Below are 27,349 nucleotides of genomic sequence, written 5' to 3'. Positions count from 1 at the left end.
AAGAAAGTATTTCTATGAACACATTTTCATGACAAATCAGATAATGATTTCTTGGAAATGTGTTCTATTTGGACAAGATTTCTAATGGTGCTTAAACAGATTAAAAATTGAAAGTGTATTTTTAGCACAATTCTAATATTGTGAAAAATTGCGAATTATTTTTTGTATGCATTGGAAATAAGTTTTTCACAAAAATAAATTCTAATAGCACGACAAAATACGAGTAATCACATGTAATTATTTTTAATATGCACTGGAAATACATTTTTTTACAAGTCGTCTCTTTTATTCAATGTTTATAATTTTTATTTCATGCACAGTTGAATATTTGAATAACAAACCGATGGTGAGTTGGATATTTCAATATCCAACTGGTGGACAGTTGGGTCTTCATATACCCAAATAGTGCTGATTAATTGAAACGTTAAAATATAAGCAGACTAATAAAAATTGGTGACGTCATTGAAGTTTTTAAGTTCGTAGAAAAGAAAATGCATGTGTCCAAATGTACCCACAGATTCCAAAGGAATAAATACCGATATAAGTTCAATCCTCAGGCCACTAAACTGCAATAAAGTGACTCACAGGTCAACAAAATTCGAGGGAGTGGGGATTGATTGTATATGCTTTTACGTCCCGTTCGAGAATTATTCACTCATATAAAGAGGTAACCATATATCGGTGAAGGGCTTCAAATTTTGACCTTTACTCGACACTCAGGGCCATTGAGCAGTGAGGGTTCTTTTTCATGCCAACGCCTACCGTGACACGGGGCCTCGGTTTTTAAGGTCTCATCCGAAGGACCCGCAACTTTCACTTCAAAGTGCCGAGCGCTTGGCGAAGGAACAGTTGCTACCTATTTTTTTATCGACTCAGGTAAATCGCGGCCGTGATTCGAACACACGACCTTCCGATCACGGAGCGAGCGCTCTACTGAGCTACCGTGACGGTGAGGAGGGGGTGGGGGTGGGGGTAACAGTTGGTAATATATGATACAGGTTAATTTATAAATACATATTTTAGTCTATTAGAATTCTTTATAGTTGAAGTCATATGGTTTAAGCTTTCTTTACGCTTTTGTTATCTCTTCAACATCTACTGTTATTTTTTGATTTACCGCTGAAACAGAATTTTAAATTGTCATAATACAGCATTCACTTTTGTAAATATCATTCATTTACGAGATAGTTGAGTTAAATATAAATATATCCAAAATTGATACGACTAGTAGTGGGAAACTGTTCTATAACTTTATCATTAACTTGCTATCCGCTATAATCTTCACCACTCCTTATTATGGATCGCCATCAAGGGGGGGGGGGGGGGATAGTGATAGCTTTGGTAAGTTCGAATAAGGTCCGCCAAGAAGAGTTATCTCCCCCAGGTGGCGCTCGTGTACTATGAGGTATAGATACGTCGCCATATTTGTCTACTTTATAATAGTTAGAAACCGCGTTAAGGATAAATCGTCGATATGCCAGTGTATTGTTGTGTACCTACGTGTAAAAGTAAGAAAGGTGGACATCTGTTCCCTTCGAATCCCGATCTAAAATTGAAATGGCGAGTCGCGATTCGAAGATTGGATGTAAAATCAAGAAAGTTATGGGAGCCGGCTGCTCACGACCGGGTGTGTGGAGATCACTTCACACCCGATGATTACATTCAATCAACACTACTTGGTTAGTTCGTTATGGTAAACTAGTTGTTGATCTAATTAACTACGTTTTTAAATAATTGGTTCTTAGCTCAAAATCATCGTAACGTGAATTAAATCTACTGTATACATGCGATGCGAAGTTAACACGGCTAACGTTACCCTACTGTTTTCATACTCTGGCGATTCATCATACTCGAATTATCAATTATTTAATTAGCGTGTATTTAATTATAATCACACCCAAATGTTTCCTTATTTTTCGAAATAAAGAGAAAACACATGAAAGTGAAAGTAAGTTACAATAGAGTTTGATTTATTTTAAGGGGAGAGAAAGAGACTAAAACCAGAGGCTGTTCCTTCTGTCTTTTCCTTTGCATGTAAAAATGAGTCATCCAGCGCAAGAGAACAAAGATACAGTAAAAGAGTCAAGTGTGATAGAGATCATAGTGAAAATGTGTCTAGTAGTGAATGTATTAGAGATCATAGTGAAAATGGGTCTAGTAGTGAATGTGTTGTGAATGAAGTGGTGGTGGAGTCTGTACAAGAAGTTAATGTTGATTGTGAATGTTATGAAAGTGATGAAAAGAAGCTGCATGATCAGTCAATCCAATGTGATATTGGAAAAAGCAACAGGTTTTCCATTGAAAAATTGCAAAGTAATGATAAAATGGTGAAATATTACACTGGTTTTGAAAATTATGACCATTTCATGATGTTTTTTCAAGTACTTGGTCCTGCAGCACATGATTTGAATCTAAAAAGCAACTTACTTTCCCCTCAAGACCAGTTCTTTTTAGTTATGATAAAACTAAGACAAGCTAAAGAAGACATTGAGTTGAGTTATTTGTTTCAAGTCAGTGAAAGTACTGTTTCAAATATTATTGTTACATGGATCAATTTTATGTACTTCCAACTTAAAGAGATTAACATTTGGCCCTCGAGATCTGTAATTGATGAATATATGCCTGATGACTTCTTTGCAAATTTCTGCAAAACTAGAGTGATAATTGATGCCACTGAGGTACCAATAAATAAGCCCCAGAATGTAAATGCCCAGAGTGCTACATTTTCGAATTACAAGAATAAAAATACACTAAAGGTGATGATTGGTTGTACACCACATGGAACTGTCAGTTATATTTCCGATGCATACTGTGGTGCTACAAGTGACAGACAAATTATTGAACGTTCTGACTTACTTAGAGACCTTGACAAATTCCAAGACCATGACAGTATAATGGCTGACAGGGGTATCATGGTCCAGGATTTGTTTGCCCCTCGTAACATTCAGGTCAACACTCCAACAATGTTGAAAGGAAAAAGCCAACTTGAGGCACAAGATGTTGTTAAAGACCGAAGAATCGCATCAAAGCGAATTCATGTTGAAAGAATCATTGGACTGGCCAAGACTTTCAAAATTCTCAAGAAAGAGCTACCACAGGGCAAAGCCATTTTAGGCTCTAGAATCATTTTTATTTGTTTTTCAATACTGAATTTTAGACCTTGCATCGTTGACAAATATTCATAATAATGTACTACCATTCAAATGAATATTATTTAATACATGTTGTAGAATAAAAACAATGATTTAAGTTACACTTGCATTATTCAATCTAACATTTTCACATTGTACTCAATTAACTGTTGTTTCTTACATAATTTTGTCTTAAAGCAGCAAGTGGATACATCTTTATAATTATCTCTATACACCTCTTCACCTCTTCACAAACCATTAATAACTTCATAAACATTTCTCTTGAATTATTCTAAATTCCAGGATGACTACTGAAAATCTACATTTTGTAATATAGAACCATAGTTTCAATGGTAAAAAAATGTTATCCATTACAACAGTGCACTATAATGACCATGTTAAGTTTAGATAAACAATCAAAATACTGTGCTGATCTTAACAGATGTAAAAGGCTTTTCTAAAAAGAAAACCTGCAAATATCATCATATTATCCATATAGAAATGAACAATTTATGTACAAGTCTTCACAGAAAAAGCTTAAACTGCAGATTTATGACATCAATTTACAATTTTTCAGCAAGAAATTTTCTGTAGTGTTTTTTATAAAACAACTCTAACTTTGGTAGCATGCAACCACAGAAGTAGTCTCTATCAACATTGATTTCTTCCACAAAAATATCTACAAATGTGTAAACAACAAAGAAACACTTCTCTTTTTTACAAACATTAAGCTGCCCTTGCACCTGCATATAATAATTATGATTCTGTTTTAAATGCAATACACCATCATCATCCTCTAGCAAGAATGGGAAAAACTTGTCTGCAGCAATCTTACGATCTCTACCCTTATACGGACATTTAATTTCAACAATAGCATTTTCTCCAATAATGCCATCGGGCGAAGCAGCCAAATAATTGTTCTCCGAGTCTATGAAAAGACCACAAGTCTTTACTTTGAAACCCATTTTTTCTTGAAATGTTTGTCTTGCTACAGCTTCATACTGTTGGCCATGTAAGACAGCTGGTGTTTTCAGTTTAAGAGGTTTAAAGATGCTAGAACACAGCTTCAGTCTGTTACGTCGATCAGTAGCTTTGCAAATATCCCCAAACCTGGAAGCTGTCAAACGCCATTCTCTCTCTTGGTGCCAAACTTTCGACAGATTCTGTTTCCTAGTTCTGTGTTCGATGCGGGCAATGTCCCTATCTGAAACCTAGATACGAAAAATTAAAATTTGTTCATACCAAAGAAACACTTCAAGTATATCAAAATTCATTATAAACCAGTTCTTATATTTCAAGAATTTATAATGTAACCTTATAAGAATAGTTCAGTAGCACTTTAAATTATCAATACATGTATCTTCAACTTTCACCATTCCCAGAAACTGCCATATGGAGGCATCAGTGTATTACAAACACATCATGTTTTTTTTTCTTTTCCAAAGGACATATAAATCATTACTTTTACAAAAGATTGCAATTAACAAAATATTTCATTAATATCATACATTCTGAGCTGCATCTATCCAATATTCAGTGAATGGCAGGTCCAAGTAATCATGGTCCAGTACTGCAAAGTTGATAAATGCCTTGGGTTTCATGTACTTGAAAGATAAATCTGCTGACGTTAAAGCACAGTAATTGGTTACAATGTTGCTCACATAATCGTTGTATCCAGCAATTCCTCTGTATTTCTGAGGTCTTGGGTCACTAAGATCTGGGTTGTACCGACAGGGCATGTCTTCTGCTTTTATGGGGGAGCCTGTAAAATTCAAAGGTTTAAAATAAGTTGGACATTAACCAAAAAAAAAAAAAAAAAACACATTAGTTTATGTGTAATTTAACTTCTATTACAATTTGCCAAATATATATTTCAGTATTGTATTCCTGTACAAAGAAATCACATTTCCATCACTTTTAATTAAGTAATATATTGAATATATCAGTATTTGTAATCAATATCTGCATTAATTTAAAGCTTTCTTATTTCATGGTTTACTTATAATATACATGTACATGACTTGTAAATTTGTGGATCATATGTATTCATCTTTAGTGTATATTCAACAAAGACTGAACATAAAAACTAAATTTTGCATGCATGAGAAGAACTACCTAAAACAACTTCTCAAACTGTAGTTTTGTATACCTGTCTGTAGATCATGCAACTTTTACATTTTAAAAATATTGTGACACGGGTCACAGAATTAAAGTTGTTATATGTTACAGGGCATTATTATCTTAGCTAGCCACCCTTAGCCAATGGTGCTATCAAAAGTTGGGATTGTTTATGTCACCTGATTTCGAGTCTTACCACATACATGTACCCACAACTAAAGAGCGTTTTTTTAAAAAAAAAAATAATAATTAAGAAGTAGCTATCGAGCGATGTTTATTTGTTCTTAAGGGTGCAAGTCTGTATCTCCAATACAGATTCCTGATCACATTATGTGCATGGATGACACTATAGCCATTTATATAATGCCACATTATCTTAGGCATGTTAGGGATCATTGTTTACCCATTTTTTTCATTCCTGAGACTTTTGAGTCAAGATGTATCCCAAATTGAGATATCGTCATATGTACAAAAGCATTTGCTTATTGATTGAACAATATCAAGAAACTCCAATCACAACTCGAGAAAAAAAAAATCCCGACTTTTGATATCACCATAGGCCAAGGGTTTGTAAGTTGAGTAGCAGACCAGAAACCCTTAGCTAGTGAAGATGGGGCATCATCATCATCAAAATTTAATATATACTGAAAAGTCGTTTGCAACTTTTGACACTTGTGTATATAAACAACAACAAATATTCAAAATTTAAATAGTCAAATTAAAAAGAAAAACATGAATAGGAAACATTTTTAAACACAGGCAGCTCAACTTGGAAAGACTTCTTTGGCTTATGAAAAGTCTGGAGATTATCTGTACATCCCCTAGGAATGGCTATAATGCGTGTTTCCCGAAATTTCACCAAGAGCAAAACAACAGCGGCTACATGTTTACAAGTTCCATTAGGGCCCTTCCCAGCAGGGCATTCACAATCTGAATTTTTAATTTCACCCGTTTTTCTGTGAATTCTTACACGATAATTGTAAGACACCTGTTAAATACAGTCAACAACATAATACTCATTACTCAGACAATCTTGATTCACTCTACATTCATACTACACACACATGTACATTGATTTTTTTTAAATCTGTTTTTAATTAGTTGTTGTTCATTTATTTTGAAACACTACCTTTTTCTTCATTGCTGCTCTGACAAATCCTGTAAGAAAAAAGTCCTCATGTTGACAGTTAATACTCAGTGCTTCAACTCTCTCTGACTCCAAGAGCAATTTTCCTTTCACAATCGCCTTTGTATTGCCCATCATTTGCCTGTCAACTGCTTGTCTGTATTGAAAATATCCTAAAAATTCCAAAAGAAAATATATACAAGTTTTACACCATCACAGTGACATATTTATATTTGATATCCTCAAAACTGTTAAATTTCATGTGTGGCATACACCAAATTTTTTAACATACTTAAGCGATTTTCCCCCATATTACTGTACCTTCGATATGGGCTTCTGATATATGTGGCAATAAGTCATAATGCTCTGATGTAATTTGTTTATACCCAGTGGTGGGCCAGTCTACCTTCCTTTCCGCTGGCAGCTCTATTACGGGACCGCTAAAGTTAAAATTTCGTTCGTATGCTTCCAACCTACACAGTAATATGAAATTTGTTTAACAGTTTTTGTAGGCATAATGTCAGTACAATCACTGACAATGTAGCACTCGTGTGACTTGACTCTGATAACCCTAATTATTTTAATCATATTACGATTACTTCAATGAAAATCGTTTATTTTTAACAGTATTAGTGTTTTTCTTACCTTTCTATGAGATCTGTTTTTCTTCCCGTAGTTACAGCGCCGCGCAACATCAATTCTTTTTTCAATTTCTGTACGGTGTACGAAGCGTACGCCATGTTGTTTATCTCGAATACCTCATATTACAACAGCGCCTCTAGCGGCGCGAGGGGGAGATAAGCTGTTGGCGGACCCTATTGCATGTGAGTTAATTACACAAAGAAGAAATTTCAATAAGCAGAAATATTCCATGCCAATAAAAAACACAGCCCCCTTTTCTTGTGTTTACCTAATATCAAAATGATCCTAAGTAGCATAAATTGATATGTAAAAGTTTTGTAGATTTTTGGTTCTTTATTTATTTTTTACAAACCTTTGCACATCTACATGTAGTATCGCCTTTTTCATGCGTAAAAGCATTGTAACTAATAAAAAAAAAGAATGTCATTGGGTCCATTTTATTTTCCATTATCATTTTATTTATAATACCAGATACAGATATAATTGTGTATCAAATATAAGCTTCAGAATGAAACAAATCTCAGAAGTTTCTGATGACATTTATATGATTTCTCTGGAAAAAAAAAAGAATATTGACGATAGAATCTTCAGTAATGAGCAATAATTAGACATAATTAATGATAAGAATTTATGATGTAGTGCAAAACTACAACAATAAATCAAATTTACGGAATAATGCATGTGCTAGGAAAGAAATTTTAGCGATCCTTTTGATACAATTTATCCAAAAATGATATTAAAAAATAAATAAATTAAAAAAAAAACATATACAACGTATATACACATTTCTGAAAGTTAATGCACCATTATAAAACGTTCCACACGCATATTTTCACTTAAAGAAACGTTCAATTTCAAATTATTTTTTTTGCTGTAAAGTGATTATGAGTGCATTTAGTCGTTAATTGTTTAATTTTATTCTTCACTTTATAATGCACACAAATGGATAAAAAATTCGAAAAAATTTCTTTGAACGTATTTTTAAATCAATATATCACATTATGAAATCACTATTATGTTTTCATTGACTTTAATTTTCATTGTTTTCTTTACATGAAGAGACCTCGTAAATTCATTTCCTCCACATGTTAAAATTTAAAACTACTGTATCATATTTCCTTTTAACCTTGAAATCAAATCACCACTAACCAATGGGTTTTTTCCTGTATTCTCGATGATTTGACTCTTCGAGAATTAGTGATTTCCCAGTATATTAAGAATTTAGATGGTAATTGATAGTCAACGGATAATTTGAGATAGAACGTTTTTTTCCACCATGATCAAGAAAAATTATACCTGAAGTGGTCTCCGTACACCAAACTTTTTAAGAGGATCTTTGTGGGAATCTTGGACCAACTTTAAGTTCTCAAATGCCTACAAATCAATTCATATAGTTTGAAAATGTACTTCTTATTTCTGAATTCTTTTTCTAGATAAGAATAAAAAAATATTTTAAAAAAGAATTGTGACAACGACACAAACCCTTTTTGACACTTTAATTGGACACTTAAACACAATCCATTGAACAGTTTCGTAACAAGGCGGCGTAGTCAAAGATCCGGCGTACGTGTAGAATCTCTGATCATATGGAAGAACATCTGTTGGTGATATCCCGCAATCCACCTGCACATGTTCATCATGGTCAGTGTTTTTCTTCATGCAATTACTATAGATGAATTCTAAATCTGGCGTGTCTCCACACTGATAGAAGGCTAAAATATTGTGCTTTTTTTCATTAAATAAAAAAAAAAAAAAAAAAAAAAATACACTAAGGCTAGTTTAGCAGATTTTAGAATTTAGAAATCTTAAAGTGTAAACTTTCTGTTTCAAAATTACACCTGTGTTTGTGTAAACTGGCACATTAACATCTATTAAATTGACTAAAATGAGCAATTTTCTTTTAAACAGTGGATACATGTCATCTTCTTTATATAGATAATGGTTCTATTACTTAACATTGCTTTTTATAACACTGAACGTAAATTTGCATATTGTGTACTGCTATCCGAATTGTTCCGCATAATTTACTGAATATTAAACATCTTTCCATTTGGCGATATGCTAATTCCTTTGATAAGAATACTGTACATTAAAGATACACTGAAAAGATGGCAACTTACGATAATCAGGGTCCTCTTTTAGGAAATCCTCTGGTGCACTGGGTTTATGCTCCCGAATTTCCTCGTAGTATCTCTCCATGAGATAACTTAAGGTTTTAGCAAATCTCACCTTGCACTTTGAGTGCTGTTTTGATTTATGAAAATAACTATTAAAGAAGGAAAATATAGAGAAATTTTCTAAATTTCATTTAAGATTAAAAAACCGTGATAGTGTTTTAATGTGTCAGTTCTTTTTATATATATTCCTAACTTTGTTCTATCTTTCTTCAACTCTAACAACATGCATCATAAAATACTTGACCAAAAAGCCATTATTATACTTTTTGATGTAATCATCTAATGTACATGTATTTGAAAATTTGTTTCTTTAATTAAATATCTAACATGCGTACACTGAACAAACAGTAACATTGGTTAAAAAAAATGATTCATGATCAACTTTTTAAAAAGGTTTCATCTCACCCCATTGTAACACTTTTTACTGTAATTATCTTCATATTCATTGTTTACTGAACAAACGCGGCTGTACGTATACCTGTGATCCTACAAAAGATTTTTCTTGCATTACATCTAAACGGGTCAAAAACTAATTAATGCAAAGGACATGATTTTCTGCCAATATTTGTTATCATGCACTAAAAATAATTAACTTGATTTTATAAAAGTTACCAGCCTAATAGTAGCAAGTTCCATGAGATTTAAAATTTGAAATCAACGTCTGAATTCAAAATTCTTAACATATTTCTACGACTCAAAAAGAATCTCTTTAATTTCTTTATATAGCAATTCGAATGCCTGATGACTCTCCTCCTCTTCATCAACATATTCTTCTTCTGTTTCCTCTTCTTCTTTATTGTTCTCATCATCTTCATAATCATCATCATCATCATCTTTCACCTTTGTAAAGGAAAAACGAATACATTAACCACATGCTATGGTTTGAAAAAAAAATCAGTATATATATATATATATATATATATATATATATATATATATATATATATATATATATATATATATATATATATATATATATATATATATATACAACCTGTGATGATTTTGACAATTGCAAAATATTTCCATTTATTTTCTTTAATAACTTAAAACCATTTTTCAAAATTTCATCGAATTGTCAAAATTACAGATTATGAGTTTAATTGTGCAAAATGGAAAAATCAAATTTTAAAACATCATGATGATGACTTTTTTGGTATATGATATGTTTTATATACTCTTCACTTTCTACTCAGTGTTGATTTTAAAACAATCTCTTGGCAAGCCATCGTTGAATCATTTATATATATTTTAAAAAGTTTCAAATGAATGTAAATCATGCACGATTTGATTTTTTTCTTACTTTTATCATCACACCTATTACCACAAGACTGTCGGGGACTGGTTTCGCCATAGAAAAGTTACTATATGTCCTATCATAGAAAACCATGTGACCCTGAAGGAGAAAAAATTTCAGCCATTGTATTTAAAAAGAATTGTAAAGCCTTTTTCCTAAATAGTACCAATTTGTTATAATTCAAATCATAGGATTGTACCTCCATGGGAAAGAATTTGTTATCGATGCTGTGTTCCGATCCTTCATGGTCGTTCACTTTTGATTTTGAGTATTCATGATTTTTGGTACTGCGGTCTGTCTCGCTCTCGATCCCTACATGGATATGAAGCTCTGCGAAGATAAACTGCTTGTCTTCTTTGAAGGGGACATTGGTCAAGATAATATTTTTGAACCAACTGATTTTGTCAACGTGAACATCAAAGTGGGGTGAGTGCCCTGTATATATGAAATGATAATCATCAAGTTCATTAAATACATAACAAGTTTAAAAACTTCACGGGAAATGAAGTGTTTGGTCACGTGATCAAAAAATTGTAAGATTGATCACCTACCAACCTACTTCATTTCCCAGTGAAATTTTCAAACTTGTTATTATATCTAATACTTGTACGAAAGCCCAGAAGACTCATTCAAAATTCGAGATTCAATAACTAAATTGTGATCACTGATGAGAAGATTGCTTTCTGATGGATATTTTTGTTTCTCTGAATACTGTTACTTGATGGATGAAAAGGCATAAGAAACAGGATGCTTTTTATTGTAGAAAGTTTGAGATATATAGGTCGAAAAAGGAATGGAATCACTTAATTTAGTATGATTAAAATTCAACCTAAACTTCATCAAATTTAAGTGAAAAATGTTCATATTTATGATTTTAAGTTTGGCATACTCCTTATGATTTGGGTACTGAGACACTGTTTCGAAGACTGTTTATCTAGTCAAGCTTATCTAGTCAAGCCAATGTTCTCGTCGATAGGCTAGGTCATATGTGCTACCGGAATTTTTGTGGCATGTGCCACATATTCCGCAAGTCTTGCAAAAATGTGAGAAAAGGTACGAAAAAAGAATTATCGAATACCACTCAGAGTTTATGATGAAGAATGTTAGCCAGCCTTGCAAAAGAAACAAGAGACCCATGGGCCACAACGCTCACCTGAGTAACTTTGGCCTTGCTGTTTTTCACCTGATTTCTCCCCCCTTGTAGTACTTATTGTGGCCCCACCCTTCCCCCAGGGGTCATGATTTGAATAATTAAAATCTACACTACCCCAGGATGCTTCCACATAAGTTTCAGCTTTTCTAGCCCACTGGTTCTTGAGAAGAAGATTTTTTTACTACATATTTCAATGTAAAACTTGGATTCCCTATTGTGGCCCCGCCCTATCCCCTGGGGTCATGATTTGAACAATTTAGAATCTACTCTACCCTAGTATCCTTCCACATAAGTTTCAGCCTTTCTGGCCCACTGGTTCTTGAGAAGAAGATTTTTACTATATATTTCAATGTAAAACTTGGATTCCCTATTGTGGCCCCGCCCTACCCCCGGGGGTCATGATTTGAACAATTTAAAATCTACACAACCCCAGGATGTTTCCACATAAGCTTCAGCCTTTCTGGCCCACTGGTTCTTGAGAAGAAGATTTTTTAAAGATTTTTACTACATATTTCAATGTAAAACTTGGATTCCCTATTGTGACCCCGCCCTACCCCCGGGGGTCATGATTTGAACAATTTAGAATCTACACTACTCAAGGATGCTTCCACATAAGTTTCAACTTTTCTGGCCCACTGGTTCTTGAGAAGAAGATTTTTAAAGATTTTTACTACATATTTTAATGTAAAACTTGGATTCCCTATTGTGACCCCGCCCTACCCCCGGGGGTCATGATTTGAACAATTTAGAATCTACACTACTCAAAGATGCTTCCACATAAGTTTCAACTTTTCTGGCCCAGTGGTTCTTGAGAAGATTTTTCAATGACCCCACCCTATTTTTGTATGTTATTGATTATCTCCCTTTTGAAGGGGATTTGGCCCTTCATTTTAACAATTTAAACTTCCCTTCCCCCAAGGATGCTTTGTACCAAGTTTGGTTTAAATTGGCCCAGTGGTTCTTGAGAAGAAGTTGAAAATGTGAAAAGTTTACAGACGGACGGACAGATGGACAGACGGACGGACAACGGGTGATCAGAAAAGCTCACTTGAGCTTTCAGCTCAGGTGAGCTAAAAAAGGAAAAAAAAACTGTGCCGCATATATGCAGCTGAAATAAAACATCAACTTCACCAATGTGACGATAACGTAGTTGTTTATATATGGAATAAACAAAGGATTGGATCAACACATACATGGTTTTTTTTTTTTTTGGTTTAATTTTTAAAATTAAATTTGATTTAATAAAGCAAATAGTTGTTCTGAGTTGCACATTATTTAAAACTAAAGAAAGTAGTATTATTGCATGTGGATATTTTAATAAATACTCCGTGTGATATTAAGCCACGTAATGACCTATGACATTTGGAAAACATCATACAGATATGAAGTTATTTGTTCTCAGCATGTTTATAAAGCTGAGAAATACCACAAATGTATATTATCCAAAGTGGAGCGTAATTTCTTTTTTTCTTTCTAGTCTTTTTTTTTTCTTTTTGGACAACTATTTTTACTTAATATCAAAATCTTAAATACAGGAATACGCCAACATTAAAAAATTGTTATGTTTCTCACACAAGCAATGTAAATATATTTTTAAAAGGATACTTAACACGCAAAACTTTCATTAATTCAAATCATTTTTAGAAAGAGATAATTTATAGAACAAATAAATAAGATTTTGATGTATTGAGTTTCAGTAATATATTTGTAAACTGAATTCTCCATTAAATATTTTGTATGTAAAATCCTGGTTTCCTTGAATTTTTCTTTTGATTGACAATGTAGGGAACGTGCCATGTTAATTTAATATAAATGTCATGTTTCTTCCAACAGCTGACATGTTGTGTTAATCTGAGTGACACAATCTTTAAATTGCAATGTTTAAATCAGTAGAGTAAAATGAAAAAAAAATCTGAAAATATGCCATTAATTAAATCAAACAAGATTTACATAACTCCAGGATCCCTCATAATTTATAAATTTCAAACAGCTTCAAATTAAAAAAAAATCTTATTTAAACAATTTTGCCACATTTTTGAAAAAATAAAGGTAGCATTGAAATACTTTTTGTGTCTAATTTTTTCATTTTACATGCATAATAAAACATTGAATAGTGCGTAGATTTAGCAAAAATATTATGCGCCTTAGAGCGAATCAGGAATCGATCAAAATGCAAGAGCCTAAAATCTGTAAAATCATATAATACACGAGTAACCTGAAAGTAAACTTCTAATCAACCGACCACTGGCAAAACTTAATGTGTGCAGACTTGTGGTCAATGATGACTTCAACTTTTCTATCATCAACTTCCCTTACTTAAGTAGCAATATACCATTATAAACTGCATATTGGGTTTATCTCTCCCAGTTGATTCGATATGCAAAAGTATGCTCTACGTACGAACAATTTCTAAAGCTATTGACAAGCAAATTGATGAAACAAGAAAATCAACAGTTTCGTTTAAAGCCATCATTTCGCATGTTCTTTTTAAGTCGATACAATGACCTTGTCAGCAAATACAATCTATCATTTAGTCGAATGCTGACTGACGTTTTTCAAACTAATTGTTATAGGTCATTATTTACACACTGAATTGTATATGGATTTTTCCGTTTTCTCGATCATGACAAGGAGCACACGGCATGGGATGCTTACTCCTCCATGGCACCTGATCCCACCTCTGATGTTTTAGAAGTCCGTGTTTACTCTGCCCCTTAAATGTAGTTTTGCTATGGACTTCTGAACTTGATTACTGTTCGTTATCTCCATATTTGATTCTATTTTATAGACATGAAAACCAGAAGACTAGAGAAATTCAATGACTGATGTGTAAAAGAATATGTTCTGGCACTCTGAATGGATTTAATTAATTGATTGTATGTTGTTTTATGTCCCATTTTAACATTTTTTATTCATATAAAGATGTCACTGTATACCAAAGAACGGCTTAAAATGTAGTCCTATACTGGGTACACAGGGCCATTGAACATTGAGGGTTCTTTATCGTGCCAACGCCTACCGGTCAAGGGACCTTGGTTTTTATGGTATCGTCCTAAAGACCCGTAACTTTCACTTCTTATGCCGAGTTCTTGGCGAAAGAACAATCACTACCTATGTTTACGTCTTAGGTTTGACGCAGGGAACGAGAATCGAACCCGGATCTCCCAATCACGTAGCAAATGCCCTACAAGTAAGCCAACGTGACCGGTGAGTGGATTTAATTACAAATATTTTTTCGTCCATTTATTTAAAATGGACATTGAAAATGAGCAGGCTTGTCTGTTTATTACCTACCATTATTAGATATATCTGCAGGAATTCTTTTATGTTTGTTCCACAACTGAATGTTTGCAAGATCTTCTCTCTGAGCTTGATGGGTGTCAATGTTAATTGGAGATTGTCTCTGTTCTGACCCACAAGCCGACCAACACTCGTGTACCTCACACCAATTAGATGGACCTGTAAAATGTTTACTTTATGAAAATGTTTGTGTGAAAAAATACATAGAAGCATTATATCATTGCTTGATGTTATATCATTCATAATACGAATATTTTGCATTATGACCGTTTGTATGAGCAGACTTTTCATCTAATTAAGAATAAATACTAGCCTATGATAGTTCTCTGTTTTAAAGTCATAGTGTGTTATAACTAGGTAACATTTAAGCCGATGATCCGGTGACCATCTTTTTCTCGTATCTTCGGATGAAAAAGATGATCGACACTAGTATCGCCGGGGCGACGCGGAGCAGTCACTTTATTCCCTAGGAACACCGATGACTTTAAATGTTTAAATATTTATAGGTCGGTCAATCGTCGCCCGATCATCGAGCGCTGAGCCGCAGTTTGATTTTCATCGTCGGCCGAGATTTACGAAAACCCAATATCTAAATGTCGACCGACCGACGACCGACTTAACAAAATGTCTGCGGATGGTCGGACGATGATCGAGGGCTGGTCAACGGACTACTTAATGACTGATTAATCCATTGGTCGTTGATCGTTCTTTGGAAATTCGACTGGGGTTTTAGTAAACGTATTCATCCAAATATCATGCTGTTTATGCTGTTCCTGTTAAGTCTTAGGGACCAGGGCTGGACTTGATATATGTGATCTGTATTTTTATCGTTTGATTTCTTTCCAAACTTACTAATGGAAATATGAATATATGTATTCTTAACAGATTGCTTTTTTGTGCATAATAAATATGAATATATAAAACACTAGGCAAGGATTCTGATCGAGAGTGCAAGTACTCAGAGTATACAAGTTCTTAATGGAGTTTTATGAAGAGACCGACTTTTACAATTGGCGACTGACTTTTACAATTTAAAGGGATCAACTCCAAACATTAAAAACATGTAATAGATGTCTATTCAATAACAATGAGAACTTTTAAACTTCAGGGCTGATAACACATTATAATTTACAAATACATGTATCAGGATAACTTGAGTTCGTGTTTTTACAGCGAGTGCGTGGTACGCATGATACACTGACAGTAAAGCTCAAAACAACCTGCTAATGAAAATTTTATTGGTCTGTTTATGAATTTCTATGTTTGAATTCGCTTTTGTTAACAAAATAGCATTTGTCAATTCAATAAAATTTAATTTTTGAAAAGTCTGAACGAATAGTGCATTAAATATGCATATGTTAGCATTTGTTTATTCGGAATCACTGACCCCGGGAACTCTCCAGAGTTTCGGAAAATTTTTGGTAATGATTCTACTGTACGTCTCTTGCTTGGTTCCCCAAGAGTGTTCCAAGGCAATAAGTGTGTGTCGGGGGGGGGGGGGTTCCATATCATACATGCATGTATGTGCTCATAAATAAAAAATAAGAACAATATAAAAAGATCACAGAAGACTTGAAGGTTCCTAATAAACTGAAAGTGAAAGAAGATCAAAGGTTTCGGCCATGTCGCAAAAGCTCACATCTTTTCCATCAGCACTTCTCTAACTTTCGTTTAGACTCGAGGCTTTAACGAAGAAAGCCGAACAACTTCAGATTTTAACCCTCAAAACTGCTGTTATTCTTTGTCTTGCATTGCTCTTGGTATCGAATGAAGTTTATCAGGGTCTCATGGCCACGAGTGGACTCAGGACGCCTGAAGTTGTGGAGATGCGCTCTTCAGGAAGATAAGTGATTAGTGTAAATTGCGCTTTTATTGAGTTCACCCGAAAGCTAGACCAGACAGATAACAGGAAGGCAAGAACATGCCGATTTTGGATTTGCTTAGGTCCAACCAAAAGGCATACAGTGAATTTATTAAGGATAGTTCCCGAAGCTTCTGAGAATTCTCGGGGTCTGAATAAATCAATCCTAGCACATGTAATGCAGTATTCTTTCACATTTTTCATTCAGTAAAATTTATTAGTAACTTCAATAAAATAAATCAATATCAATTTATTTAATAATTCAAATGGTTTTTCAAATGTAATTTTGTTAACTCCTTTAAGGCGAATGACAAGTTAACAGACCTAGAAACTTCTCATGAAAAAAAGAGTTGTTTAAAGCGGTGTATTCTGCAGGCACATAGTATCGGGGGGGGGGTGCAGAGGGGTCTCCCCCCCTCCTCTTTTTTCCAAACATAACCTTTTAATTTAGAAAATGTTCATAGAAAAGCAGGTGCCCCCAACTTTTGGTTGCAGCATAGTGAAAATCAGGGTTATGTGGCAATATATGAAGAAAATTTGATCTTGAAAGAAGTTGGAACACCCCCCCCCCCCCCGAAATATGATTTTGGAGTTTGGAAATTTTTTGGCTTGTCAAAGTTTTTTCAGGAAATCGGGAATTTTTTTTCTGGCTGCTCCCCCCCCCCCCCAACACACTTTTATTAACTATACTATGTGCCTGTCCTACAGTGGTTGAAGCGTTTGAATAAAGCTTTCTTTTGAAAGTTATTTTATACTGGTATTTCTTCAGAAAGAAGAATGCAGTTTATTGTAGGGGAGAGTCGGCGGGGAAACACAGTCTGCACTGAGTGACAGCCCTCGATTGTCGTTAATTTCTCATATGACTCATTCGAATACCTTAGAACAGGTATTCCATAAATACAAAAGTCAATCAGATTGGGAGTTGACATAAACACCAGGTAAAAACGTGTTCGATCGGTATGCGATTTGTGATAACGTCAATAGACATGACATATACGAACATATTCCTTGCAGAACGTGAGTTTTACAGAAGCGGGGAGTCTCGCACTCGATCTTTCTCCAAACTTCATAATATCCTCATTTCAGCAAAACTCGCGCTGCTAGTCTCAGAGAGTGGGATGTCTTAAAACATTCTCAATTCTAACGAAATGGGCGTGTCATTATTTAACAAATGACGTTCGATAAGAAAGACCCAAACGTTCCATTCAAACGATTAATTTTACCACTTTAATGCGCATTTTCCCATGTATGTACCAAGAGCGCTCGATCGCTATAAAAAGACAAATGCAATTTATCCAGATATTTGTCAATAATGTGTTACCAGCCCTGAAACTTAAAATTTCTTATTTATCGAAATCAAACTCTAATCATATGTTCTGAAGTTTGTTATTGAATAGACACCTATTACACCTTTTTTATGTTTGGAGTTGGTCCCTTTAAACTGTAAAAGTCAGTCGTCGATTGTAAAAGTCAGTCTCTTCATAAAACTCCAATATTCTGCCATCTAAATACATATACAGTGGTATTTTGGGAATATGAAATACTTTAAAAAAAAGTATTAATCTGACAACCTACCTTCACAGTGGTTTATTTCGTAACTGAAGTGAGCAGCATTGATATTTTGGTAGTGACACTGTCCCTGCGATGATGGACGCTTCCCAATGTATCCTGCTCCATGAATATCCCCTACTAAACACAAACCCAAAACAGCAAGTAAACCAAACCGCCCCATTATCACTGAACTAAAACATGGCCAACATGCACCTTTTATACAACATTTTTTAGTGTTTTGTAACAGGTCGTTCAATATTTTTTTTTAATATTTAAATAATAAAAGAGGGATGATTAATTTTGATAAAACTGAATTTGACAAGCATAAGAGAAACACAGTGCAATTTTTGTAAGGAAAATATTTCAAAACTGATAGCATTTTTTAAATAAAATGCTCAAGTTAAAATCTAATTTAGAAAGGTAGGTTGAAATAATTTCTGATGCTTTCTGCTTTGAAATTTTAAATCAAATTTGAGGGCCGTTCGGAAATTATTGAGACATTTATTTTTACTCTATGAAGAAAAGATATAAATTAATGAAAATTCGTCATCATCTATTCAAGAACAAATAAAACAAAATTGTAAAATTTATATTTAATAGGATCATTAGATAAGCCCCGGTGAATTTGTAAACTTGCATATGTCCTTTGACATGGCGAATCTAGTTGCGTGTGAGTGCATGTATTTTTAAGTCAACAGTACACAACATACATGAAATTTTCAGACATAGAGCTAAGGTATCCTACAATTTGAATGATTAGAATTGTGTGATGTTTTAGATGCCCTTCATCGATTTTCATTAAAACCGAAAGAACCCATTAATTAACTATCCAATATATATGGCAAATGGAGGTGGAGATGCAAGCAATTTTAACCTTAACTGCACGTAAAACTTCCATAAAACCCAGAAACTGCAAAGGAATGGAGTGAACAAAAAATGATCATGCATATCTTGTCCCAAATGTGCAATTAATCTACATATGTGCTATATACATGTTCCATCTTTTATTTTCTGGATGTTCTCCTTTATCAGAGGAATCCTAGATCTTGCTTTAAGTCAGATGATTCAAACTCTTTCTCAAAAATCTTGAAAAAACAACTTAAGTTTTGTTTTATTACATATGTAAATAAACTAAATCTTTAACTGCAAATATTTTGATTCTTCATTCAAAGTTTAACAATAATGAGATTAAGTACATGTAACTCGTCATAATGCAAAAAAATAAAAAAAAAATAAAAAAAAAATAAAAAAATCATGAACAATATGGTCTTATGGATATTTGAAAATTTGTTAAAGTTATTAAGAATCTAAAATTACACAATGCATAACCTTTAAAATTAAGAAAAACAGATGTGTTTGTGAAACACTGATGCCCCCTTAACTTATAACGAAGGTTAAACTTTCTCAAATGCAAATCAAATATGTTGGTACCCGAAGTAAAGTCTTCCAAAAATATACTTGTGAAATATAAACATCCTAGCAGCAACCATTGAAAAGATACGGAAAAGGTTTAAGTTTTTCAAAAGTAAATCAAACATCAAGGTCGAAGTCAAATGTCAAAATTAATGGTGCCTAAGGAAAGGCCTTCTCACAAGAATTATACATGTGAAGAATGAAAGCCCACCAACCGTTCAAAAGATTATGGCAAAGGTTAAAGTTTTTTAAAAGTAGGACAAACTCCAAGGTCAAAGGGTCAAAGTTGTTGGTATCCAAAGGAAGGTCTTGTCACAAGGATTACATATATGAAGTATGAAAGCCCAAGCACCTACTGCTCAAAAGTAATGACCAAGCTTAAAGTTTTCCTAAAGTAGGTCAAACTCCGAGGACAAGATCAATGGGCTATAATTGTTGGTATCTACAGGAAGGTCTTGTCACAAGGATTACACATGTGAAGTATGAAAGCCCTTGAACCAACTGTTCAAAGTTATGGCCAAGGTTAAAGTTGGGTAAAATTTTGTAAAACAAGGTCAAGGTAAAAAGGTGACGTCTCTATATGAGTGAAAAATTCTCGAATGGGACGTAAAACAATATACAATCAATCAATCAATCATAAAATGGAAAAATAAATGTATTTGCTAATCAGGTCATTATGACCCAGGAATTTTCGAAATGCTGACTTTGATGATTACTGTTGAAAGCCCTGTAACATCTTATTTTTCAGTATCCTGTCTCGATCTGCATAAAAGTTGATAGTACTCAGAGCATACCCTAAAGTACCGAATAAGTTAAGAGGTTGGTTTAAACACCATATGCAAGCGATAGTAGAATATTACTACATAAATACATGTACGAAGATTGCGATAGAAAAGCCGATCCGAAAGTCATCTAGTTTGTCATATAGTTTAGTTGTTAGCTTTATGATAAACGTGATGACTTACTTTTCAATCGTCAACTTCCCTTACTTATTGAGCAATATACCTTTATCACCTGCATACGGGGTTTATATATATATATATATATATCTCTGTTGATTCGATACGCAAGAGCATGCACTACGTATGACAAATTTCTAAAACGAGGTAGTTTATTGACAAACTAATTGATGAAACAAGAATATCAGCAGTCTCGTTTAAAATCATATTTCTAAGTTCTATGGTCGATACAATGACCTTGTCAGCAAATACAATATATCATTAAGTCAAGTGCTTACTGACATTTTTCATACTAATTGTTAGGCCATTACTTACTCACTGAATTGTCCACGGATTTTCCCGTTATTTCCCGATTACGACAAGGAGAACACGACGGGTGTGACCGGTCGGCATGGGATGCTTACTCCTCCATGGCACATGATCCCACCTCTGATGTTTTTGAGGTCCGTGTTTGCTCTGCTCCTGATTTTTATTGTTTAATGGACTTTTGAGCTTGAATACTGTTCGTTATTTCCATATATTTCACTATAAACGTCTATGATCTGTAAAATATACAAATATGAATCGGATGATAAAGAAAGATTTCGCAAAAAAGTTTTAAAAATACGTATCTATTGGGCGATTTTTATTCTGTTCTGAAAACATAATATCATGTGAAATGTGTAGATAACGAATAGTAATCAAGCCCAAAATCCATTAGAACAGTACAATTTGGGAGCAGAGCAAAAACAGACCTCTAAATACATCAGAAGTGGGATCAGGTGCCATGGAGGAGTAAGCATCCCCTATCCATTAGTCACACTTAATGTGGGCTCCTTGTCGTGATCGGACAAATGGAAAAATCCGTGGACAGTTAAGCGTGAAAAAAAATGGCCTAACAATTAGTATGAAAAACGTCAGTCAGTCAACATTCGATTTAAGGTGAAGCCATACTAGTTTGACGTCATATTGTAAATCCAATAGCAATTACCTTGTGCGGTTTAGTTTTCCACCAAAATTAACTAAATTATCCCAATTGATTTTAAGATTTATTGTTATATTCTTCCTAAAATGATTGAAAAAGGCTGCTTTTAAAATATTTGTGAAAAAATGACTATTTGTTTTTTATTGTGCTGAGATGCGTGTACATGTATCTTCAATAATGAGGTTTCGATCTGTGTAAAAGTGCTTTGTTGTCAACTTAGGGGAAGGCCTTTCGCAAGACTTAATTTTTATTCTAAAAAATCTATTAACAATACAAGTATCTAGAAAATATCTAGAAATTCCAGAGGTGATACTAAGTAAGCATCCGAGGTTGATCGGTCACAGCCGCCGTGAGCCCTGTGTAAAGTTTAATATGTGTAGTTTTTTGTTTTGATCCGACTAGTTGACCTTTTCTTCAAATTATAGCTACAAAACTGAAGCTCTCCGAAAAATTACTGACAAAATCTCTTCGTCTATCTCAATTTTTCAGACCATCGAGCTTAACATCTGCAGCTACTCCAAATTCATAAATCTAAAAATTTGAATTATCAAAGTCTTTTTCCTTTTTAAATTGTGTGCTAGCAACCTAACAATTACCTGATTTCAGAAACTACAGAGCATGGCAGATAAATCTACATCAATTTACTTTAAATTTTTTCGTCCAGAGCACTTCCGCTCGCCACCGAAAGTGAATTCTAAAATTTGCGCTTTCTGTCTTTCAAACCCAAGAAATCACGGTTTGGTGTTTATAAATATACATTTATGACATCAGTCGATAAAAAATGATGTCTTGATGTACGAATGGGATGTGATTGGTTTTGTTATTTATTAAAATATTCCAAAGTTCGGAATGTTTGCTTCTTCTCTGATGACATTGAACAACAGCTATACGTACTTTAGTATCATTTCATTCAAATCGGGTAATTGCTAGGTTGCTAGCACACAGGCATTATGGAGACATGTGCAGGGCATTGGACTTGCTGCCACCTATCATGAGAAAAAGGCAACTCACTGGTTATTAAACAGTTAATGATCCTTCCATTTCTGCCTTTACATGACATCAAAACCACATTCCGGGCAATGCAAGAAAAGGTTCAACCATCTTCTTCTCTTCTGTCCCTCACACACTACATGGAGAGACAGTGTATTAGCAACGCAGTATTCCCTATTCCCGCCTGGTCCATCTACGAGCAGGAGGTCGCCCGCGTGGCGCAGTGGTTAGAGCGTCTGCTCTAGAGTCGCGGAGTAAGGAGTTGATCCTTACGTCGCGGGCTCAATCCCACTGTGGGACGTGGAGACCGGTCTTTCGGATGAGACCGTATAAACCGAGGTCCCATGTCGCAGTAGGTGCTGGCACGAAAAAGATCCCTCACTGCTCAATGGCCGTAAGTGCCGAGTATAGGACAAAATTTGCAGCTCTCCACCGGCAAGTGGTGGCGTCTCCATATGAGTGAAAAATTCTCGAGAGGAACGTTAAACAACATACAAACAAACAAACAGGAGATTCGTACCAAAAACGATACCGAAGGCATGTAGAAGATTTAACTGTTTCATATGTACCTTATATAATTAACTCCCCTCCCTCCTTCCCAACCCCCTTAATTTTATTGACTTGCTTATTCTTAAAACAATTACCTAGGATGGCACAATCCTCGCAATGGCAAAGCTGGGCACGGAAACTTCGGGTTCTACCTCTTGGTTCCTCTGCTGCAGAAGATGGCTGAAATTGTGCACGTCCAGGTTTCCACACAGGACCTGTATCACGATGCAAGAATGACCAGCAAAAGGGTGGAGAAGAAACTTCGGCAAGCGTGGGGGAATATGACGATAAGATCTTCACTACAAGCCATTTCCTGCGAATTTGTGGAGGTGTCTATTGTCTCACTGAGTAAATTCATCTTCGAAATCTGATAATCCGTTATAATTTTTTTAAATTTTTTTTTTTTTTTTTTTTGCTAAATTAACTGTTATTCGTTAGATTTGGCTACTTTGTACATATTGTATAGATTGTCAATAAGTAAATATTGTATTTTAGTTTTTTTTTTTTTATATTAATAGCACTTTTTTACGTTTCTGTATTCATCGCTTTCCTATCTTTTTTAGTTTAAAAATGTACGATTACTTAAAAATCTTGTTAATATTTACATTTTTGGTTTCTTAATATACTAGTGTCATTTTTTCTAAAAATTATATTTTACGTCAGATTTGTTCCCCTCTCCCCCTTCTTTTTTGTCGTATGATTTTGAGCTAAGTATGTTATTTGAAACTTTTTTATTTTTGATTCGTAAATACATGTTACACTTATGAAATCAATCGATAAAAGTAAAATTTTCACAGATATTATTTTTTTCTTTGGTTTCGAGTTTGATTTATATAATATTTTGTTCAAAGACAAAATTTCATTATCGGATAAGGTAAGGATTGATCATTTTAATAAATTTATTAACTTTGGCTTTAAATTTTTCTTTCAAATTTATGGTCCTTATCGAGGAGGCCTCCACGTGGCAAGGGCTGGGCAACGGTATCAATTTATTGTTTTTATTAAATAATTAAATTATTTTATCCTGTAAATAAGATACCGACAGCATTCCTCTCGTTCAGTTTTTATAAGTGTTATAAATTGATTAAATTAATTTATTTGACCAGATAAAAGTTAATAACACAAGAATGGAGTTGTAAATAATTTTATTAGACCAGATAAAAATGGAGTGAAATAACCTAGGTAGGAGAGTGAAATGACCGACCGTGAAATGGTAGTAGAGAGAAATAACCTAGGAGAGAAAAAAGTTTTAGAGAAAAATCACCGGACAACGAATTAATCATGAAATTGCCAAATTTAAAGTCAATAGCTTATGTTTGTATCTTTGTTAAAAACTACATACTTTTCTTTCCGAAGTGTGCATTTAAATCGTTCACAAAATTATAAGGTTTCAAAAGTTTTTTGAGCTGTATATACACCATACATGTTAACTCAACTGCTTTAGGTGGAAGTCTACTGCTTTTTTACTCCATCTCTTCCGCCTATCGCTTTTATTCGTAAATCTACCGCTTTTCTACAAAATTCATTTTTGGTTCGCTTAGGTACCCATTTTTGGGGCCACTCGTCATAAAATCTCATTAGATATCGAGTGATTTGAACTAGGGGCATTTAAAAAAAAATTTATCCAATGTTTCCACAGATTTCAAGCATGTGTCTGAGAACGACAGGTGCACAAATTTCCGTGATTACATTGGATTTGTCGACATCCCCGACAAGAAAAAGCTAGGGAGATATGGTATTCTAGAAGAGGATGAAAACTTTTGACATCGTTCAATAAACTAGAATTCATTTATAATCATTTTTTCGCATCTCTACTTTCGGTCATCGCGGGAAATCGAATTCTTTTAACGAACGATAAGAACTAGTTTTAGATCTGAATTAGGCTAAATAATGTCATCATTCGCTGTATCTGACAACTAAATGAACATTCAGAATTATTGCTTGAAGGCTATATTAACAAAGATACTTCTCCGAAAGGCCAAATTAAGCAGCCATTCAAAGCCAAAGTAATGACATGAAAAATATTTATTTATATATATATAATTTATGTAAAAGGTGTTTTTGTCTTCTTCATTGCAGTTGATATTTGAGGTTAATTATTGCAGTGGTCAATTTAGGTAATATTTACATATATATCTTTTTAAATAGAAGCGTAAAACAACGCGCCCGTACATGTATGTTAACGGTTATCTCAAAGGGGATAGTGAATGGTTTGACCCTCATCAATTTATATATCAATGTTCTAACAATATATAATTAAAGTATGAATTCTTCAAACTTGATTTTATCAGCGAACAGTCTAAACACGAACGAGCTACCCACTCTTGCACACGAAAGATCGAATTAGAGCATACATGTATATGCTGGCTAAACTACAAGGTTGATTTGCTGAAAGAGACATAGTCTTTTGCGTTTTTGAGTGAGAAAAAAAATATTTTCGAACAGGTTGTTAAAGAGTATAAACGCTTCCCAAAGTGATTTTTTGGGTTAAAATAGTATAGCCGATTATTTAATTAAGCAAAATGGAACTCTGTACCATGAGAAGCTGGATTGCGATTTGCAGCATTCGCAAGCGAAAGTCATTATGAATTGTAAACAGGAGGACTATCATCGTATACCACATCTTAAAATTTATGTTAAAAATATTCTCACCATCCAATTCTTTCTATTATCATAATTCTCTCATTATATTTTACTATACATATGTTTACTATTTATGATCTTAAAAAGCTTTCCATGTCATTTGATACTACCAAGGATAGACTTTTTAGCTCACCTGAGCCGAAGGCTCAAGTGAGCTTTTCTGATCACATTTTGTCTGTAGTCCGTCTGTCTGTCTGTCTGTCCGTCTGTAAACTTTTCACATTTTCGACTTCTTCTCAAGAACCACTGGGCCAATTTCAACCAAACTTGCCACAAAGTATCCTTGGGTAAAGGGGATTCAAGTTTGTTCAAATGAAGGGCCACGCCCTCTTCCAAGGGGAGATAATTAAGAATTCGTGAAAAATTAATGGCAACATTAAAAAATCTTCTTCTCAAGAACCACTGTGCTTGAAAACATGAAACTTATGTGGAAGCATCCTCAGGTAGTGTAGATTCAAGTTTGTTCAAATCATGACCCCCGGGGGTAGGGTGGGGCCGCAATGGGCGATCAAAGTTTTACATAGGAAATATACAAGAAAAATCTTTAAAAATCTTCTTCTCAAGAACAGCAAAGCCAAACTTGGTCATATTTATATGGTAGCATCCTCAGATAGTGTACATTCCAGTTTGTTCAAATCATGACCCCCAGGGGGTCGGGTGGGGCCACAATGGGCGATCAAATTTTTATATAGGAATATATAGGAAAAATCTTCAAAAATCTTCTTCTCAAGAACAGCAAAGCCATGATTGTTCATATTTACTTGGAAGCATCCTCAGGTAGTGTAGATTCAAGTTTGTTCAAATCATGACCCCCGGGGGTAGGGTGGGGCCACAATGGGCGATCAAAGTTTTACATAGGAATATATAGGAAAAATATTTAAAAATCTTCTTCTCAAGAACGGCAAAGCCATCATTGGTCATATTTACATGGAAGCATCCTCAGGTAGTGTAGATTCAAATTTGTTCAAATCATGACCCCTGGGGGTCGGGTGGGGCCACAATGGGCGATCAAAGTTTTGCATAGGAATGTATAGGAAAAATCTTTAGAAATCTTCTTCTCAAGAACAACAAAGCCATCATTGGTCATATTTATATGGTAGCATCCTCAGGTAGTGTAGATTCAAGTTTGTTCAACTCATGACCCCCGGGGGTCGGGTGGGACCACAATGGGCGATCAAAGTTTTACATAGGAACACATAGTAAAAATCTTCTTCTCAAGAACAGCAAAGCCATGATTGGTCATATTTATATGGTAGCATACTCAGATAGTGTACATTCAAATTTGTTCAAATCATGACCCCCGGGGGTCGGGTGGGGCCACAATGGGCGATCAAAGTTTTACATAGGAACACATAGTAAAAATTCTATAAAAAAAACAATTTGTTAAGAATAGCAAAGCCATGATTGGTCATATTTATATGGTAGCATCCTCAGATAGTGTACATACAAATTTGTTCGAATCATGACCCCGGGGG

At 34.3% G+C, this 27,349-nt stretch overlaps 4 protein-coding genes across 5 annotated transcripts; 1 reads left to right on the top strand and 3 right to left on the bottom strand.

Annotated features, from left to right (window-relative positions):
• The first annotated feature begins 1,557 nt into the window (after positions 1 to 1,557).
• On the top strand, positions 1,558 to 3,185 carry LOC133204949 (uncharacterized). The gene is made up of 2 exons (XM_061340692.1): positions 1,558 to 1,627; positions 1,981 to 3,185. The coding sequence occupies exons 1-2, from the start codon at positions 1,558 to 1,560 to the stop codon at positions 3,183 to 3,185; spliced, it is 1,275 nt and encodes a 424-aa protein (XP_061196676.1).
• A 13-nt stretch (positions 3,186 to 3,198) lies between these two features.
• Positions 3,199 to 7,141, bottom strand: LOC133205732 (uncharacterized). Of its 2 annotated transcripts, none has more exons than XM_061341597.1 (5): positions 7,021 to 7,141; positions 6,697 to 6,848; positions 6,379 to 6,548; positions 4,640 to 4,893; positions 3,199 to 4,342 (listed from the first exon to the last, which is right to left on the bottom strand). In XM_061341597.1, exons 4-5 carry the CDS (start codon positions 4,868 to 4,870, stop codon positions 3,695 to 3,697), a joined length of 879 nt encoding a protein of 292 aa, XP_061197581.1. In that variant the 5' UTR covers positions 4,871 to 4,893; positions 6,379 to 6,548; positions 6,697 to 6,848; positions 7,021 to 7,141; the 3' UTR covers positions 3,199 to 3,694. Both variants share the same exon structure in this region, with proteins under 2 accessions (XP_061197581.1, XP_061197582.1).
• A 1,166-nt stretch (positions 7,142 to 8,307) lies between these two features.
• LOC133204948 (nacrein-like protein) lies at positions 8,308 to 9,233 on the bottom strand. Its single transcript, XM_061340691.1, has 3 exons — positions 9,138 to 9,233; positions 8,500 to 8,729; positions 8,308 to 8,391 (listed from the first exon to the last, which is right to left on the bottom strand). The coding sequence occupies exons 1-3, from the start codon at positions 9,214 to 9,216 to the stop codon at positions 8,308 to 8,310; spliced, it is 393 nt and encodes a 130-aa protein (XP_061196675.1). The 5' UTR covers positions 9,217 to 9,233.
• Positions 9,234 to 9,881: 648 nt separating this feature from the next.
• On the bottom strand, positions 9,882 to 18,537 carry LOC133204947 (nacrein-like protein). Its single transcript, XM_061340690.1, has 5 exons — positions 18,381 to 18,537; positions 14,939 to 15,103; positions 10,691 to 10,926; positions 10,498 to 10,590; positions 9,882 to 10,034 (listed from the first exon to the last, which is right to left on the bottom strand). Exons 1-5 carry the CDS (start codon positions 18,535 to 18,537, stop codon positions 9,882 to 9,884), a joined length of 804 nt encoding a protein of 267 aa, XP_061196674.1.
• Positions 18,538 to 27,349: the final 8,812 nt, after the last annotated feature.

Source organism: Saccostrea echinata, unplaced genomic scaffold (genome assembly GCF_033153115.1).
Source record: "Saccostrea echinata isolate AGI-Se365-2 ecotype Australia unplaced genomic scaffold, CSIRO_AGI_Sech_v1 ptg000054l, whole genome shotgun sequence".
Lineage (NCBI taxonomy): Eukaryota > Metazoa > Mollusca > Bivalvia > Ostreida > Ostreidae > Saccostrea > Saccostrea echinata.
This window is presented reverse-complemented; position numbering and strand designations above follow the sequence as displayed.

Coding starts and splice junctions, on each gene's coding strand:
- LOC133204949 (XM_061340692.1), top strand. CDS start 1,558: ATGGCGAGTCGCGATTCGAAGATTGGATGTAAAATCAAGAAAGTTATG. Junction 1,628..1,980: donor AGCCGGCTGCTCACGACCGG/GTGTGTGGAGAT, acceptor ATTTATTTTAAG/GGGAGAGAAAGAGACTAAAA.
- LOC133205732 (XM_061341597.1), bottom strand. CDS start 4,870: ATGCCCTGTCGGTACAACCCAGATCTTAGTGACCCAAGACCTCAGAAA. Junction 4,343..4,639: donor GGATAGATGCAGCTCAGAAT/GTATGATATTAA, acceptor TTTCGTATCTAG/GTTTCAGATAGGGACATTGC.
- LOC133204948 (XM_061340691.1), bottom strand. CDS start 9,216: ATGGAGAGATACTACGAGGAAATTCGGGAGCATAAACCCAGTGCACCA. Junction 8,730..9,137: donor AAAAGAGGACCCTGATTATC/GTAAGTTGCCAT, acceptor ACAATATTTTAG/CCTTCTATCAGTGTGGAGAC. Junction 8,392..8,499: donor CAATTAAAGTGTCAAAAAGG/GTTTGTGTCGTT, acceptor ATTGATTTGTAG/GCATTTGAGAACTTAAAGTT.
- LOC133204947 (XM_061340690.1), bottom strand. CDS start 18,537: ATGGGGCGGTTTGGTTTACTTGCTGTTTTGGGTTTGTGTTTAGTAGGG. Junction 10,927..14,938: donor TGCAGATATATCTAATAATG/GTAGGTAATAAA, acceptor TCATATATACAG/GGCACTCACCCCACTTTGAT. Junction 10,035..10,497: donor TAATAGGTGTGATGATAAAA/GTAAGAAAAAAA, acceptor TCCTTTACAAAG/GTGAAAGATGATGATGATGA.